The following is a 16,422-nucleotide window of genomic DNA, read 5'->3' on the forward strand; positions in this document are numbered from 1 at the left end:
TCACTTTCTTAGTAGCGACGGCTGGGGCGACGGTCCGTCGCTAGCTCGACGTCCCATCAACCTATCTGTCGCACCTTAGCCAGAAGATTGACTTACTGCCTTAGCTGCGACGGTTTAGGTATCAACCTGCCCGTCGTACCTGGGTGGTTTTGACAGCTCTCAATAAAACATCCATAACCTTCTACTTCGATACCGGATTTGGATGAAATTGGTATCATTTGAAAGCTAATTCAATTTTCCACATGATAAAAAGTCAAAATTAGAAAAATTGAATTTGATTTAAATATGATTTAAATATTAATCATTTAGAAAGTCATCACTAATTCTTTTAGAGACTAGATTTGACTTAAAGAAAGTTTGGGATATTACACTGATGAAGTAAAGCAAGGGAATAAATCGACGAATCAATTTAAGGCCAGCTCGTTTAATCGTGTTTCGAATGCCATTAACAAACAACTAGGAATGGATAGCTCATCTAAGCATGTGGAGAATCATCTTAAAACAATAAGAAATACTTGGATTTCAATCCAAACTCTACTAAATAAAAGTGGTCTTGGATGGGATGACAACTTGAAGATGATTACGGCAAATCCCAAAGTCTATGCGGTCCATATTCAGATAAAATATGGCTTATTTTCTTATTTTCTTATTTGTTTTAGTTTGTACTGGTTTCATTTCTAAAATTCTATTCAGTTATTATTTTTTACTTAAGAATGAATTTTAAAGTTTGTCTTATTGTAGCCATAATGCCTACAGCATCCAAGTCTGCCGGCTACTTTCACAATGCAGTAGTAGATGATTTGTATCTCTACTGATCTTTCACATAGAAAACATCTATACATATCAAAAACCATATTTTTGCAAATATCATGGGTTAAACAGCATCCCTTACAGCATGCAACCTTAGTGGGTGCATATGTTTTCCACCCTAGGGAGAAAACAACCTTACTAGCTAGAATACATTAGTATTGACTTTTTATATAAATATGGTTTTAAAGTTGTTGGGTGCATTGTTATCTCTTTGAGTATTAGTAGTGCGGTTGTGAAAGAAAAAGTACATGGAATATGGTATAGAATGTGGAATATGTATGACCATGGTGTATGGTGTTAGGGCTAACTTACGTGTGATTTGACTAACCACACAGGGTACCTGCTAATTCTACAGTGACCTAGTGTTTTTACCTGAAGCATTTTGGTTGAATGATGATAGTTTGATGTATCCAATCTGAGGTGCATCATCTCCTCCAGTGGGTAGCTTGCAGATTCTTGATTTTACAGGATTCAGAAAAACTTTCTCCCATCTGGAAGCCAGCAGATTATTAGTATTTGCTAAGACTATACAATAATTATTTATTCACTTGAAGAAAATCTAAGAAGGCATGCGGTGAAACTTATTCACAACAATACAAAGTATAGAAAGCTTAAATAATAGAAAGATGCATTAATAGCTTCTTCTCTAAAACATATAACAAGTTTATGAAGATTGTAGAAAATTTTAGAAGAGTTCAACAAGATGAACATGCATCAATGGTAGCTGCCTTGTCACGGACCTATGGAGTACTGTTAGTTCCACACTACTTCCTTCAGGTCCTCTGTATATCAACAAAAACAATACATTATAAGGTTATTTGTGTTTAATTTTGATTTCTTTTTATTAAAATTTGGTAAAAAAATAAAAAATAAGAAGGGAGCTTTGTGTGTTATTTACTGGTGATGCTTCTGTTTGTCGTAATGAAGTTTTGATTGTGTTAGGTTGCTAATGAAATTCTAGTGCAAATTTTTTAATTCAACTATTTATTTGATGATTCTGAAGAAATTTAAGTATTTTTCTACATTTTTCGCAGCATCCTGTTCATTCATGTATGTCTTCAAGCTTTTTTTTGCCTGTTTGTGTTGTTTATTAAGGTGATGATTCTTTTCGTTTTGAAAATCTGATCATATTCGATTGCTGAAAAATGTTAGTGCAAAGCTTTGATCTTTGTGTTGAAAACTTGGATGTTAGTGTGTTTTATAAGTTCTTGGGAAATATCCCTGAAACTGAAATATACAAAGTAGATTCATTGGCCGCTGCCAACAATGATATAAAAAACTTGAGCTACAAATAGAGTCGCTAGTAGAAACAGTTTACAAACCTATTGATATTAGGAACTTAGAATCAGAAAATATTTTGAGATATTAACCTACAGTTGCAAACCTATTAGCCACATGATTCTCCTTAATTTCTGGCTTAGTTGACTAGTATAAAAACATACATAAATGGGATCTAAATGTGGGGTGTGACCTCTTCCATTAGAGTTTAATAATTACTTTATTAAACTCCTAACTTTTACCTAGGGACCTATAACTAGTAATATTTTTATTTTTGATGATGATGAGTCAAAGTTTGTGTGCTACAAAAAGAATTAAAAGGGAAAAGGGAACCAACCTATTAAAATCATAGGTAGAGATGAAAGGTACATCAATTAATGAGATGTTACAAGGTATTTGGCTCACATTTACCAAAGGGCATATTGAAAATGATTGTGGAATCCTTTTGATCAAAGTTGTTGAACTATAATGAAAAAGTGTTTTATGAAATCACAGGTATGATAGAAGAGGTAAAATACTTCTGCTTCAATGTTTCTCCCTCATTATCAGAAGTAATATTGTTTCTCCTAGAATGACACTTAGAACAGAATATTAGTTATTGTACTTGTAACGGTCTGTTTATGTTACATTAACCCATTAGAACCAAATAAATTTGACACCAAATTTTTTCTAATCTTTGTATTGTAGGCACATCCCAATCATGACAAGTTCATCAACAAAAAAATTAAAATATTTGATGAAATGTCTCTTGTGTGTGGAAATGATCGGGCTAGGGGAGATTGTGCTAAATCATTTGAAGATATAGATTTTGATAGTTTTTATGAGAAAGATAATGATAATGACCTTGAAGGACCATCCATCGAAAAGGATGTACAAGTAACCGAAACTTCTCAAATCAAGGCAAATCGCAAAAGAAAACGTTCTTTTGAGGTGCAAGATGTTGTAGGTGATATATCAATAAAGTTTGGAGAAGTTGCAACAGCAATTGGTAGAATGGTTGATAGTCATCTAGATGTGGCAAAGTTGTATGAAGTAGTTATGGCAATGGAAGGTTATAATGAAGAGTTCCTCGGTGATGCTTTTGATTATTTGGTGCAAAGCAACACTTTAGCTAAGGCATTCATGGTCAAAAATTAAAATCTTCGTAAGGTGTGGTTGGAACGATTCAAGCAACAACAATAGTGACACCTATTGGTTGGTTTAGCTTCATAGGATTTGGAAGCAACTATTATTCGCACGCTTTTGTTTTTGATAATGTATCGTGTATTTGCTTCCAAACTTCTTTCTTTCATTTTTGATAATGTATCTCGTGTATTTACTTCCAAACTTCTCTCTTTTGTGCATTTGTGGGAATTGATTAGGAAGCATGAATTATGTAAGTAATAGTTGCTTAATTTTTAGCGTCTTGTAATAGTTTGATACTCAATAGTGGTATTATTTGCTATGCTTAAATTAGTTCCGACAGAATGTTGAGTTGCTTGTATACTAGTTAATTGTTTAGTAGTATTTTTTAAAAAATATTTTTTCCTCTCACCAATCAAACAACTAAAAATATTTTTTAAAAAAAAAAATTCTATTCACCAACCAAACACCATAAAATATTTTTCAGAAAATATTTTCCATACACCAATCAAATATGAGAAAATATGTAGAAAATCAACTTATTTTCTGTGAAAATATTTTTCAGGAAAACATATTCCATCATACCAAACACACCCTTAATCATTAAAAGGTATTCTTTTGTTGAAAAATATTCACCACCACTTTATCCATAACCATCGTCACCACCACTAACCACCTTTGCCACTACCACCCAGTGGCGGAGCCAGGATTTTCATTGAGGGGGTTTAGAAGTAAATATACGGACTAATCGAATGGGGTTCAATATCTATTATATATGCATAAAAATATTTTTGACCGTGTAAAAATAATATAAAAAAGTATAATTTTTCATCGAAGGGGGTTCGAATGAACCCCCTGATTACAAGGTGGATCCGTCACTGCTACCACCATTGTCAACCAGCACCTTGCCACCAACCACCAGCACCAACCACCCCCACCATCACAACCACCATTCACAATCATAATTGCTACTAACCACTATTTGCAGCAGCTACCATATCTACCACCTCTATTATTTTAATTATATTTGTCGCTATCACCACCGTCAATGCCAATGCCAATGACAACACCACCAAAATCACCAGCATCATCAACCACTATCGATCAATCTCAACTACTAACCAACTTATCTATTACAACTAGCGTCATCGCTAACCACCACTAACACACCATCAGCATCCACACATTCTTCGGTCACCACTACCACTGTCACTAGGGTCGCCACCTCTACCACCGCTTCAACCACCATCATCGCTATAGTATATATCTACTAATAATCATCTCCACCATCACAGCTAACAGCATCTCCAACTACCACCAACACATCGTCAACCATTATGCATTCATTTTTTAGTTATCACAATCAACACCTCCGACTACTAACATCAACCAACTTCACATCACTACCATCACCACTACCAATCGCCACCATCATAATAGTCACTACAATACCAAACATCTCTATCATCACAACTATCACCACCAACGTTACTAATCACTAACATTAATCATTACCACCACCACCACCATGACAAACCATTTACATTATCACTAACAAAGATAAATATTTTTTTCAATCAAATAATAATTTTATTGTATTAAATCAAATATTTTTTAATATATAATTATTTTTTATTTGAATTATATTTTTTATTATATATGCAAATAAATAAATTTTCATATTTAAATATTGAAAAATAAATAGTCTTAATCATTCAGATTTCAGATCTGAAAACAACATCTTAATCATTCAAATATGCATTTAGATTCAGACGTCTGAATCTTAATAAAAACAAATGCAGCCTTAATGCATAACAGCTAGTTTGCCTTATTTTTGTTAAAAGTGTTGTATTTGCACTTTCTGGGGTTAGATGGTTCTCCCACCGAAAACTAGTGTGGGTGCCACTCACGACGGGTTGGATCGTGACAATACTAGTGTACACCCATTTTAGAAAACATGTTTGTATACTAAAACATGTTACATCAAACACTAGAACATGTTTGTATAAAATCTGGTATAAAAGTTTAGTAAATCAGTTTGTATACCATATTCTATAGACAATCCACACACTAATATATGTTTGTACATGACCTGATGTATAAGATATTACGTAAACCATTTTTATTCCATATTCTATATTTATTCCATACACTAATATATATTTGTATATAATTTATAAGCAAATCAATTTGTATGCTATATCATATATCCATCCCATACATATATAAGCTAGATTGCAAACACACAATACACAGTGAAATGAATCAGTTTTCGTACACAGTAGATACACATGTTAGTATTAATAGGGCTTGCATTACTAATGTAACACCATTTACACGCTATTCATACATACATCTCAAATATTTTTACATACAAATAATAGATAACTTGATGGAGAATTGGGTGAGATAGGATTGAAAGAAAATCACGCTTCAATCCATTTATAATTCCCTAAAACCTATTAGAACGCCAAATCTATTCGAGATCCTTTTTTAGATGAAGAATATCTTCACTAGATAAATTTTCAATCATAAGGATTTCTATGAAGAATTTTAATTTATATTCACACTAACATTAACCCTGACAGCTAAAGAAACTAGGAAATAAAGAATAATAAAAAGGTACTTATCATGGCCTAATTGTTCTATACCAATAAAAGCAAATAATAGCTGGATGAAAGATCATCAGTCTAATCCTCTTCCTCAACTGCAGCAGCCGCCTTCGAGGAGCTACCAGACTTTCAATTAGGCAGCAGAAGATTGTGAATGCTGGGCATAACACCGCCAGTAGCAATCGTCACATCGCCAAGCAACTTGCTCAACTCCTCATCATACTTCACAACTAATTGAAGTATAAAAAAATAAGAGGATTGTGCTAAGGCACATTCAATCGGTTGTGAAAAATGATGAGGAGTTTATGAAGTTGCTTCACAATGTGATGATTGTTGTTGGTGGTGTTATCCCCAACATTCACAACCTTTTATGTCTAACTGAAAGTTTGATAGCTCCTCAAAGGGGTTTGCTGCTACTAAGGAGGGGGATTAGACTGATGATCTTGCATCAGGTTGTTATTTGCGTTTCTTAGAATAGAGAAACTAATCCATAAAAAGTGCCCTTTTGTTAGTCTTTAATTTCCTAGTTCTTTAGCTGTCAGGGTTAAAGTTAGTGTGTACACAAATCAATGTTCTTCATCTAAAAAATTTATATGAAGATGTTATTCATATATAAAAAGAAATTCAAGTTGTCATTTTGGAGTTCCAATAGGTTTTAGGGAATTATAAGTGGATTGGAGTGTGATTTTGTTCAATCCTATCTTGTCGAGTTCTCTCAAATATATGTTTAGGATAGTCAACAACCTCTTTCTCGACCTTCTCCTCTTGCATAGGCTCTGTCCTTAGAGTTGGGGCCCAAATCAACCTTTGTGGAAACAGAGGATGCTTATACTTTTCAAGGTCCTCTACCTAGAGGACTACTCCTCTTTGGAGGCTCTGAATCTCAAAAGTCTTGCCCACTTACAAAGTAATAGTCACGCCCTTCTTGGGTGTGTAAGTATCACTCAGCACAGCCCCTTGAGACTTATCATGAAGTGTTGTAGCAAGTTGTCGCATCTTAATCTGTAATTCACCAATAGCCTTCTTCGATTCTACATTGATTTGTGCTTGTCGCTGCTGAACATGGTGTTGTGGGCTATAAATTGATGTTGTTGTTGTTGTTGTGCCATGAACTATTTGATTGTCTTCTCCAATGAACTATTAACTGGTGGAGCTTGCTGCATAAACTGCTACTACTGCCTAAGAGAAATTTGGGTGGTTTCTATAATTAGGGTCAAAAGTGTTGCTTTGATATCCTTGACCCCTGTTTTTCTGCCCTGCAAAGAATATGAACTCTGGATTCAAACTGCATCTTGAGTAAGAGTACTTCTCACCACACTTGCCACAAAATAACGCAGTTGTCTGAGTCTGTTGTACATGTTGCATATAACTAGCTCTTGGAGCTATCAAACTCTGTTCCACTAAGTTGCATAACTTATCAATGTCTGATTATATAGTTGCCTTATCATCCAACTCTAGCTTTCCCTGCTTTTCCTGGATAGTCATGAGCACTCTGCTAGGTTCTTGATAATCTTAGTATCCAGCATACATAAGGTTAAGAGAGCCTTTATCTCATCATAGCTCTTGAACAAAATTTTCCTTTAAGCTATAGCATCTAACAAAGACTTCAAGGCAGGCTCAACCCTTCAATGAAATTGTGACAAATTATATCCTAGGGTTGTTGGTGGTGGTGAAAATTTCTCAAGCATCCCATATATTATTCCCTAGCCTGTGGTAGGGATTCATCAGCTTTCTATACAAACCCAGAAATTCTGCCTCTGAGCTCCTTAGTTCATCTAGATGAGAAGAACCTATTGAGGAACCTGTCTGACGAGATATCCAATGATGTAATTGAACCCATAGGCTCACTCGGAAGCCAGTTCTTCGCGTCTTTAATCAATGAGGGAACAGAGTCAACTTCACATATTCTTCTGACAAATTATGATAGGGGAAATTATCGCTCAAGTCGATGAACTCTTATAGGTGTTGCTTATGTGGGTCTTCGTGTGGTTTACCCGGATATCGATAAGTGTTGCACTAGTCACATCATGCTTTCTCTTAGCTCGAAGTTTCTTGTGATAATTGGTTTTACAATAGCTTTAGAGGAATTTACTCGATTTGGCCTCGCGAACTTAAGCACATGAACATGTTGTGCAATAGCAGGCTGACCGGCAACCCTGTCTACCACAACATTTGGACTATATGGAGGGCTTGGGTTGTTTTCAAATTATTACTCATAGCTCTTGGCTATTTGAGGGTGTGTTCAAGTTTGTGATCACTTGAAATCCAGGGATTGCCTTGACTTCAGGTGTTCAACATAAACTAACATGCTGTGAAAAGAAATTTGAATAGTTGAATAAAAACCCAAGTCAGTATCAATTTAAATCAAATCCTCGACAATGATACTAAAAACTTATTGCTTCCAAATGCATATGCAAATGTACCCAGTCATATAAGTAATATAAGATGTGAGTCTAGATGTTGTTCCCAAGGGATTTAATGAAATGATTAACTAAGTTGAATTCTTATGTAAGATATTCAAGATGTATCAAGAAATAAAGAGTGATGTATGTGTTAAGTAAATTAAAGTAAATTGAAGCTACTCGTAGATTATTAGTTTGAAATTTAATGAGAGAGATGACCCAAAGTTACGGTGCTTTGACGATCCAATTGAGTCTTCAAAATCTTACGTTTACCGGATTTTCGAATTTACTAGTTGTGGGTTGATATTTGCAATGTTGAGAGCCTTTTCAAAGGGATGGCAATAGGGTGGATTAGGGGGGGGGGGGGGGGGCAAGCCTTGACCTGCTAAGATTTTGACTTGTCCTGTCCTTATAGCTTCTCTCAAAATGCCAAGTCTTGCCCACCCCGTTTATTATTTGTCCATACAAGTAGTCGCAATATTCTTCTTGTAATTTCTTGTCTTTGAATTTTTGTTACTACCTATTATTTTTTATACTTTGACTATCATAGTGTTTTATTGTAGTACTATTATGTTGCTATCTATTGTTTTTGTTACTATGTGTTGTTTCTTATACTTTCAGCTTTGTTTTTTACTGCTTTGGACTATTTTTCTTGAGCGGAGAGTCTATCAAGATTAACCTCTACCTCTAAAATAGGAGTAAGATCTACATACACTCTGCCCTCCAAACCCTATTTTCAGGGAGTACACTAGATATGTTGTTGTATATAGTAGATATTAAACCCCCTTTTGGTTCTTCATATGTTTACTTCTTTGCACGGTACTTGTAATAGGGTACACCTTAAAAAGATTGTCCTAGATATATGAGTTTCTTCACATGCCATGCTCGGTTAAAGAGATCCTCGCAATTGAGACGAGTTGAGAAATGAGTAGTAACTAGGTAGATCCTGGTTGAAATTTTAAGCTTTAGACGATCCAGCAGTTCTACTCGACCCATACAACTACTACATAGAGAGGGAGGTTGGAAGAGAGGTTGTAGGGTACTAACCAAATAACCAAATCTATTGTACACACCATCAAGCCATTCTAATCCCAAAAGTAGAGAGTAAAAGTGAACTTTGGGAACTTCATTCAGATTTAACATTTGCAGAGCGGAAGGACTCTTTGCTTTGTCCATAATACATGGCCTTCCCGCTGGTGTATGTTATAAAGTTCCAACCAAATGCTGAACCTCCAACCACATATGACCCTGTCACTTGGAGCCCATCATCTTCAGCTCGCTGTTTCTGAGATGAATCCCCCTCAGGCTTCGCCGATGCCACATTTCCTGGAGGAGGGTTCATGTCTATCCGTTGCTCACTAGGCTTTTCTCCTTCCTTGATATCCACTGAAGCATTCCGAGCTCCTGTTGCATCCTTAGCTGCCTCCGGGTTTATAGTTTCTTCCATGAACTCCTTGTAAAGATCTATCAGGAGATTCAACTCTGCACATTTTAATGCACATAATAAGGATCCGTGTCTGATACAACAAGCTGATTGTATGTTGAAAATCTTGATCATAGTTTGACAACTGAAAAATAAAAGAGGCAACAAATTCATGGTTCCAATAACAACAGATACGATATCCATGGACAATTGGATTGCTATAGCTAAAAGATAACTTGTCTGAGTGAGAAAGCCTGACCATGCAAAGTAGTACAAAAATAATACATCCACTTGCCAGAGAAAGTGGATCATGCTGAATACAAGTTCTTATATAGATTACTGAATCAGTTTATCTTGCAAACACAAGATCCAAGCTTTTCTTAAATGAATGAACAGCTGATAGCTGCCGCTGCATAAATTATTGTACAGGGAATAAGCTCCGGAGAAAGAACTGGCTTGTAAGGTAGATATTTAACCACCTGCAACCAACTAGGTTATACTAAAACTACTATTTTTCCACACGGTTGTAACCTGGAAGAGAATGCAACCGTGCATTTCTTACTGACTTCAGAACTTCCATGTGATGCATCATACTGGTATCAGCAGAACCGGACAAGAGAACGTAATGGCATGTGCATAATTTCATGATACTGGTATCAGAAAAACAGGAAAACAAGAGAATCGTAATGGCATGTACATAATCTCATGACTAGTGTGGGTTATGATGGCTAGTAGCTTGGTGATGTATTTATTTCATGACAACTTTTTAAATGAAAAAATCGTAAGTAGTGTATTTGATAGGAAACTTACGTTGACGAATTTCAGTAGCAGCCTTGCAGTTGCGGAAGTCAGGAGTGCGGAGAACCTTCAATATGAAAAATAAAAGTAAGACCCTATAACATAGAATTGTACAAGGGATTAACAATCGTGAAGGCAAAAAGAACAGGGAAATTTTGGCTGTGTATTGGCCCCATACAACATTCTTCCCAGCATCATTTAGTGCTAATGGATAAAACCCCAGATGCTTACTTATCATTCACATTGCATGAGGTCTCATAATTTTAAAATGAATCTTGTTAAATTTTTCCTCTTCTTTTTTTAAACAGGAAAATGAGAACTTTAAAACGTTAACAAAAATAATATATAAGAAAATATATAAAACAACAAAAAGTCCAGTGTAATAATACCACAACAGAGGTCTGGGGAAGGTAGTGTGTATTACAACCTTACCCCTACCTTTAGAAAGATATGAGAAAATATATATAAGAAAAAAAGGACAGCTTGGTGCACTAAAGCTTCCGCTATGCGCAGGACCCGGGGAAGGTCCCCACCACAAGGGTGTATTGTACGCAGCCTTACCTTGCATTTCTACCAGAGGCTGTTTCCAAAGCTTAAACCCGTAACCTTCTGGTCACATGGCAGCAACTTTACCAGTTACTCGGAGTAAATAACTGGTAAAGTTGACATATTTCTCAAATAGAACTTCACATCAAAGGGGAGCCTTGGCATAACTGGAAACAACCTCTTATAGAAATGTAGGGTAAGGCTGTGGACAATAGACCCTTGTGGTCCAGCCCTTCCCCAGAACCCGTACATAGCGGGAGCTTAGCGCACCTGGCTGCCCCTTTTTAAAAAAGAAAAAAAATTAAACTAGACATCATATTCATTTTTACACATAACATTCCCCTTATTCTGTTTAAAAACCATACATCAAATTAGCAATTTGAAACCATTTACAGCTCTCAGCTTAAAACAAAGGTGATCCTCAGTGCAGTTCTCACACGTGTATTGGCTATGAGTAGAATTAGCCCTGGGTACAGTTCAAGCACATGGCTACCCATTTGCTTTTTTAATAGCTGGTTCTGAAACATAGTAATTCTCTCTGCCAATCAGCAATGATACAGTTATTTATTTTAGAGGGTCAGAGTTAAAATTTACAAGCCATCAAAAAGAAACCATTTTCGGCAAATGGGTTTGACTAGATTTATAGACCAGAATATCTGACCAGTCAACTGTTTCCACGAACAAAAACAGACTGGAAAATCAAGTTCAGGTTCCGAAATATAGAACTGAAGTCTCTCCTCTTTGGAGAATGTCATTGATCACCCTAACACTTGCTCTTAGACAAGGTTAAATTCTTGATTTCTGAGCTCAAAGACTAAAGTCACCACAGCAGCAGAGTCATTTACACCTGCCTATTGATTGCCTTAGTGTTCTAGCCCAAAAGAATAAAATCTTGAATTAATTCATAGCTTCTTCCCGAGGAACATCGTGGTGACCTCATCACATAATCTAACTTGTTCAAGCAAACTAAAAGTAAGGAATCAGAAAAAGGTTCCCGTCTGCTTTTTTAACTGTGATATGCCCCAACAACTTTGACCACGGAAGTCGTGCAGATTCAATTCCAATGCAACAATTAGAAGCTATGCAGCTTGATACAAATAATATTATTAGAAAGGGAAAAAATATATTTACACCCTCAAGTTATTCCGAGAAAAAAAATTTATATGCCTAACTTTGTGGGTGTTCCTTTACCTCCCTATTCTTGTCCAATACCCATAATGTTACAACCAACCCTTTGTTTTGAGTAATTATGCTCAAATCATATTTTGAGCATTTGTACAAGTTATTTTTACCATTTGGGACTTCTTATGGTGGTCTGGGTTGAGACCCAAGTCACCAGTGTAAAGTTCGAATCACTTGGACACAAAATGAGATTGCAGAATTTGCTGTCAGTTGGAGCACCATGATCACACGAAGTGCCATTTCTATACGCTACACAATAGTGTAACAGAGCACGGTAACGCTAAGTGGCCAGACATTTAAGCAAGACCACATTCCAGCTGTCACAGCGTGAAGTCTTAGGTCCAAGCCGTGCTTGTGCAGTATGGTCACATCTCTGCACCATGATAGCATTGGCCTTGGTCAGCGAGATAGCAGTAATGCACTTGATACAGAAATAACAGTTTTTCAAAAATCACATTTTTGTTCCAAGTTTTGGGAGTTCTAAGCTATGGGTTTTCACCTTTTTTAAAGAGATTTCTAAGACTAATTTTGGATTAAATACATGTTTTCTCTTAAGAGTTTTATAATCAAAGCATGTGCTTTCGAGTGTTTCAAGTTGAGTTTGAACCTTAAGATTTAACTAGGTAAACTACGTCAAGATTAGATTTTGATAATAGATTTAAATTCCCTAACTTTTGGTAATCCGCTTATGCAATTCGTTCCAAGCTTGACCCCATTGACCCGTAGTTGACTTTTTAGGTAAATTTTGACTTTGACCAAAGTCTAGAACCTTAAGATGGGTCCAATAGATATAATTAACCCTGAGAATCATTGAATTAGATATAGTGGGAGTATTTGATATATTCAGAGTGACGAAAAACTGTTGGACGTAATCTTGCACATATATCTGGTATGTTGAGACTTTCCAGCTCTAAATGATAATTTTCCAGGTCAAGCATGTTTAAAGGAAGTCCTTTGACTGTTAAACATATAGGGGTGACTATGTATACAAGCAGACGAGTGAATACATAGGTAGTGGGTATATATCCGGGTTATGGAAATTGTTATTATCCATGTATTATCTAATACATGCCTACAATTATGAGTTTATATGCATTTTCAAATGCTTAAATAGGTTTAACGAGATTATGTCCTGATACTAGGTCGGTTTTGCATATCTTACCAATATATGCTAGAAAATATCAGACTTAAATGATTTAGTTGACTTTATTGTCCATCCCAGAATAGTATAGCACTGTTATGAATATATGTTGTGTCTCGTGACTCCCAGAGTATAATAGAACCGTTAAAGAGCACACTTTGAGTCTATGCTCCCAACTAATGTGTGTGGATCATCCCTCATGAGTCACATATCTGTGTTTCTCCCCAGATATTAGTGCACACAGTAGATGTGGAAAAAGACCAAAAAGTAGCTTCATCGCTTTATTTGCAGTCATTTGCTAATAAATAGTTTATAATCACCTTTGTTGCACGTGTATCCATATTAATTGGTATCACACGCAATCACTAATCTTGAAGTTTATTTCATAATTTCACACACTAGATGTGGAAAAAGACCAAAAAGTAGCTTCATCGCTTTATTTGCAGTCATTTGCTAATAAATAGTTTATAATCACCTTTGTTGCACGTGTATCCATATTAATTGGTATCACACGCAATCACTAATCTTGAAGTTTATTTCATAATTTCACCATATTGTTACTTCTTAAGACACCAGCAGTGTCTACTACTAATCATTTAATTTGTTGCAACCATCAGTACTATATTTATATTGTGTGTCTATACAAGATTAAATTTCATTCTGAACTCTCATGTTCAGAAGATGCAAGTGGCAGAAATGAGAATAATGCAATGAAAGTGTGGGCATACTAGAAGCGATGGCATTAGGAATGAGGATTTTCAAGACAAAGTGGAAGTAGCCTCCGCGGTGGACAAGATGAGGGAAGGGAGACTGAGATGGTTTGAGCATGTGAAAAGGAGATGTCCAAATGCCCCAGTGAGGAAGTGTGAGAGGCTGGAGATAGTGGGGACAAGGAGAGGAAGAGGTAGGCCAAAAAAGTATTGGCGAGAAGTGATTAGACAGGATTTGGAGCACCTTCAGCTTCTCGAGGACATGGCTTTAGATAATAGGGAGCAGAGGTCGCAGATAAGGGAGAAGGTTAGTAGGCGACCAAGTGTTGCCTTGGTATTAACCTATTCATGTGGTCTTTGGCTTGGTGAAAGTATAGCGCATTATGTCTGTCATAGTATTAGCCTATTCATGTAGTCTTTGGCTTGATAGTAGTCTAATACACTGTGTCTGTCATAGTATTATCATGTATTCATGTTCATGTAGTCTTTGGCTTTTGGTATCTGTTATCACCTGTGTTTACTATGTTTAGGTGATCATACCAACTTCTTGTTATGGTACAGCTTACGGAGAACATGACCCTTGATAAGAAGGTGTGGAGGACGCGGATTGGGGCAGAGGGTTAGGGGGTAGGAGTGTGTCTGTAACAGTAGGCAAGAGTACTTTGTGGTTGTATTGCTTCCTGTAGTAGCTAGCAATGTTAGTTTTTTTTTTTTTAAACTGCTAGCAGTATTAGTTTATTTTGCATATTGTATTAGCTTATATGCTTTTATGTTTTTGTGTTTGCTATAATAATGTTATCTGTCCTGAACTGGAAATAGCCTCTCTACTTTACCTGAGGTAGTGGTATGGTCTGCGTATACTTTACCCTCCCCAAACCTCACTATGTGGGAATACACTGGGTATGTTGTTTTCTTCACTGTCAGTTTTCCCTTTCTATTACTACTTTAATTTGCTTCACTTGAGCCAAGGGTCTTTCAGAAACAGCCTCTATATAAGCAGAAGTAAGGCTTACTCTACCCTCCAAAACCCCCCCTTTGTGGGATTTCACCGGTTATGTTGTTGTTAATAATAATTTGAGCAATCAACAGCAATATACTATTTTTTAGAGATAAAAGTTTCCTCTGTATATGGTAAATAATGAACCTCAAAACATATGACTAAATGGGGAGTTAATATAGACCAATTTACTAGCTACTACTTCACGACTTTCATTGTTTTGTTGCTTTAGTAACTGTTATACTTTTAAAAGCTTAATGCAAACCACGGAAAAATGAGAAAAAACGACAATAATAAAATAATAAAAAGGAAAGAAAGAAGAAGAGACCATGAATAATCTTTGCTTGCGAAACCTCTGCTCTTAAGAGATCATTTTTGGTTGCTGAAACGTTGTACTTTTACACCAATAATGTTATCTCAAGAGCCTGTTTGGAAAGCCACTCTGGTAATTGGATTTAGTACAATTTGATGTAATTACATTGTTTGGTCTGTTTGGTTGGGCAGGTAATTACTTGGTTAGCAGGTAATTGGGTATAATTGGCATGAGAGCGCTGTGAAATGCTAATAATTACATGGCGTAATTACAAGCTTTTTAATTTTTAATTTCTTTATTTTTTTTAATTATTTTAATTTTTTTAATTATTATTCTAATGTTTTTAAAAATATATTTTTTATTTTACATTATTTATATTTCATATTTCATTTCCTTACTTTTCATTTCCCAACCTTTACTTTTTGTGATTGCATGCAATTGTTCATATTATTTATTGTTTATTTTTTTCATTTAGCAAAATAGTGTTAGTATTCTAGTTTTTAAATTAAAGAACTCATTGTTGAATAAGGTTATAGACTTACATTTTTCTTTTCTTTTAAATTATATTTATGTGCAGTTGTATGTTATGTTGAAATTTTACATAAGAGTATTATGCTTAATTTTTTTTGCTAAATTTCGAACTTATGTTATATTTTTGGTTCTAATTTATTTGTTTTAGTAGTAATTGTTTTAGTAGTTAGAATTGATAGATTATCTTTTTGCCAAATGTTTTAATAATTTTATGACATTATATCGATAATATTAATAATTTTGACAAATATATATGTCATGATATTCTTAAAAATCATGTACTTTTAGTTTTTATGATTAATTTAATTAAAATATACTAATTTGAAAATATATATTAATTTTTTTAAGAGAAAATACCCAATTACCCCCTTGAATTATACCCAAAAAGGTTATGACATACCTCAACTTAAAGGGAGTCCTATTACCCCCTGAACTAATTAAAAGTGTAATTTTGACACCCTTAGTGCCTACGTGGTGCCTAAGTGGCACACACGTGTGCCTACATGGACACTTTAGTGTGTTTTGCCACGTATGTGCCACGTAAGCACTAAGGGTGT

At 35.4% G+C, this 16,422-nt stretch overlaps 2 protein-coding genes across 2 annotated transcripts in view; one reads left to right on the forward strand and one right to left on the reverse strand.

The window, feature by feature from the left end:
• Positions 1–462: 462 nt before the first annotated feature.
• On the forward strand, positions 463–3,356 carry LOC107871939 (uncharacterized protein At2g29880-like). The gene is made up of 2 exons (XM_047413266.1): positions 463–616; positions 2,774–3,356. Exons 1-2 carry the CDS (start codon positions 463–465, stop codon positions 3,223–3,225), a joined length of 606 nt encoding a protein of 201 aa, XP_047269222.1. The 3' UTR covers positions 3,226–3,356.
• A 5,793-nt stretch (positions 3,357–9,149) lies between these two features.
• The window catches only part of LOC107870930, a 21,426-nt gene continuing 14,153 nt past the window's right edge, over positions 9,150–16,422 (reverse strand). Inside the window, exons 2-3 of the mRNA XM_016717632.2 lie at positions 10,458–10,512; positions 9,150–9,706 (exon numbers count right to left, since the gene is read on the reverse strand). Of these exons, the coding sequence (XP_016573118.2) occupies positions 9,351–9,706; positions 10,458–10,512 (411 nt within the window). The 3' untranslated portion in view covers positions 9,150–9,350. The remainder of the gene's footprint in view (positions 9,707–10,457; positions 10,513–16,422) is intronic.

Source organism: Capsicum annuum, chromosome 5 (genome assembly GCF_002878395.1).
Source record: "Capsicum annuum cultivar UCD-10X-F1 chromosome 5, UCD10Xv1.1, whole genome shotgun sequence".
Classification (NCBI taxonomy): Eukaryota; Viridiplantae; Streptophyta; class Magnoliopsida; order Solanales; family Solanaceae; genus Capsicum; species Capsicum annuum.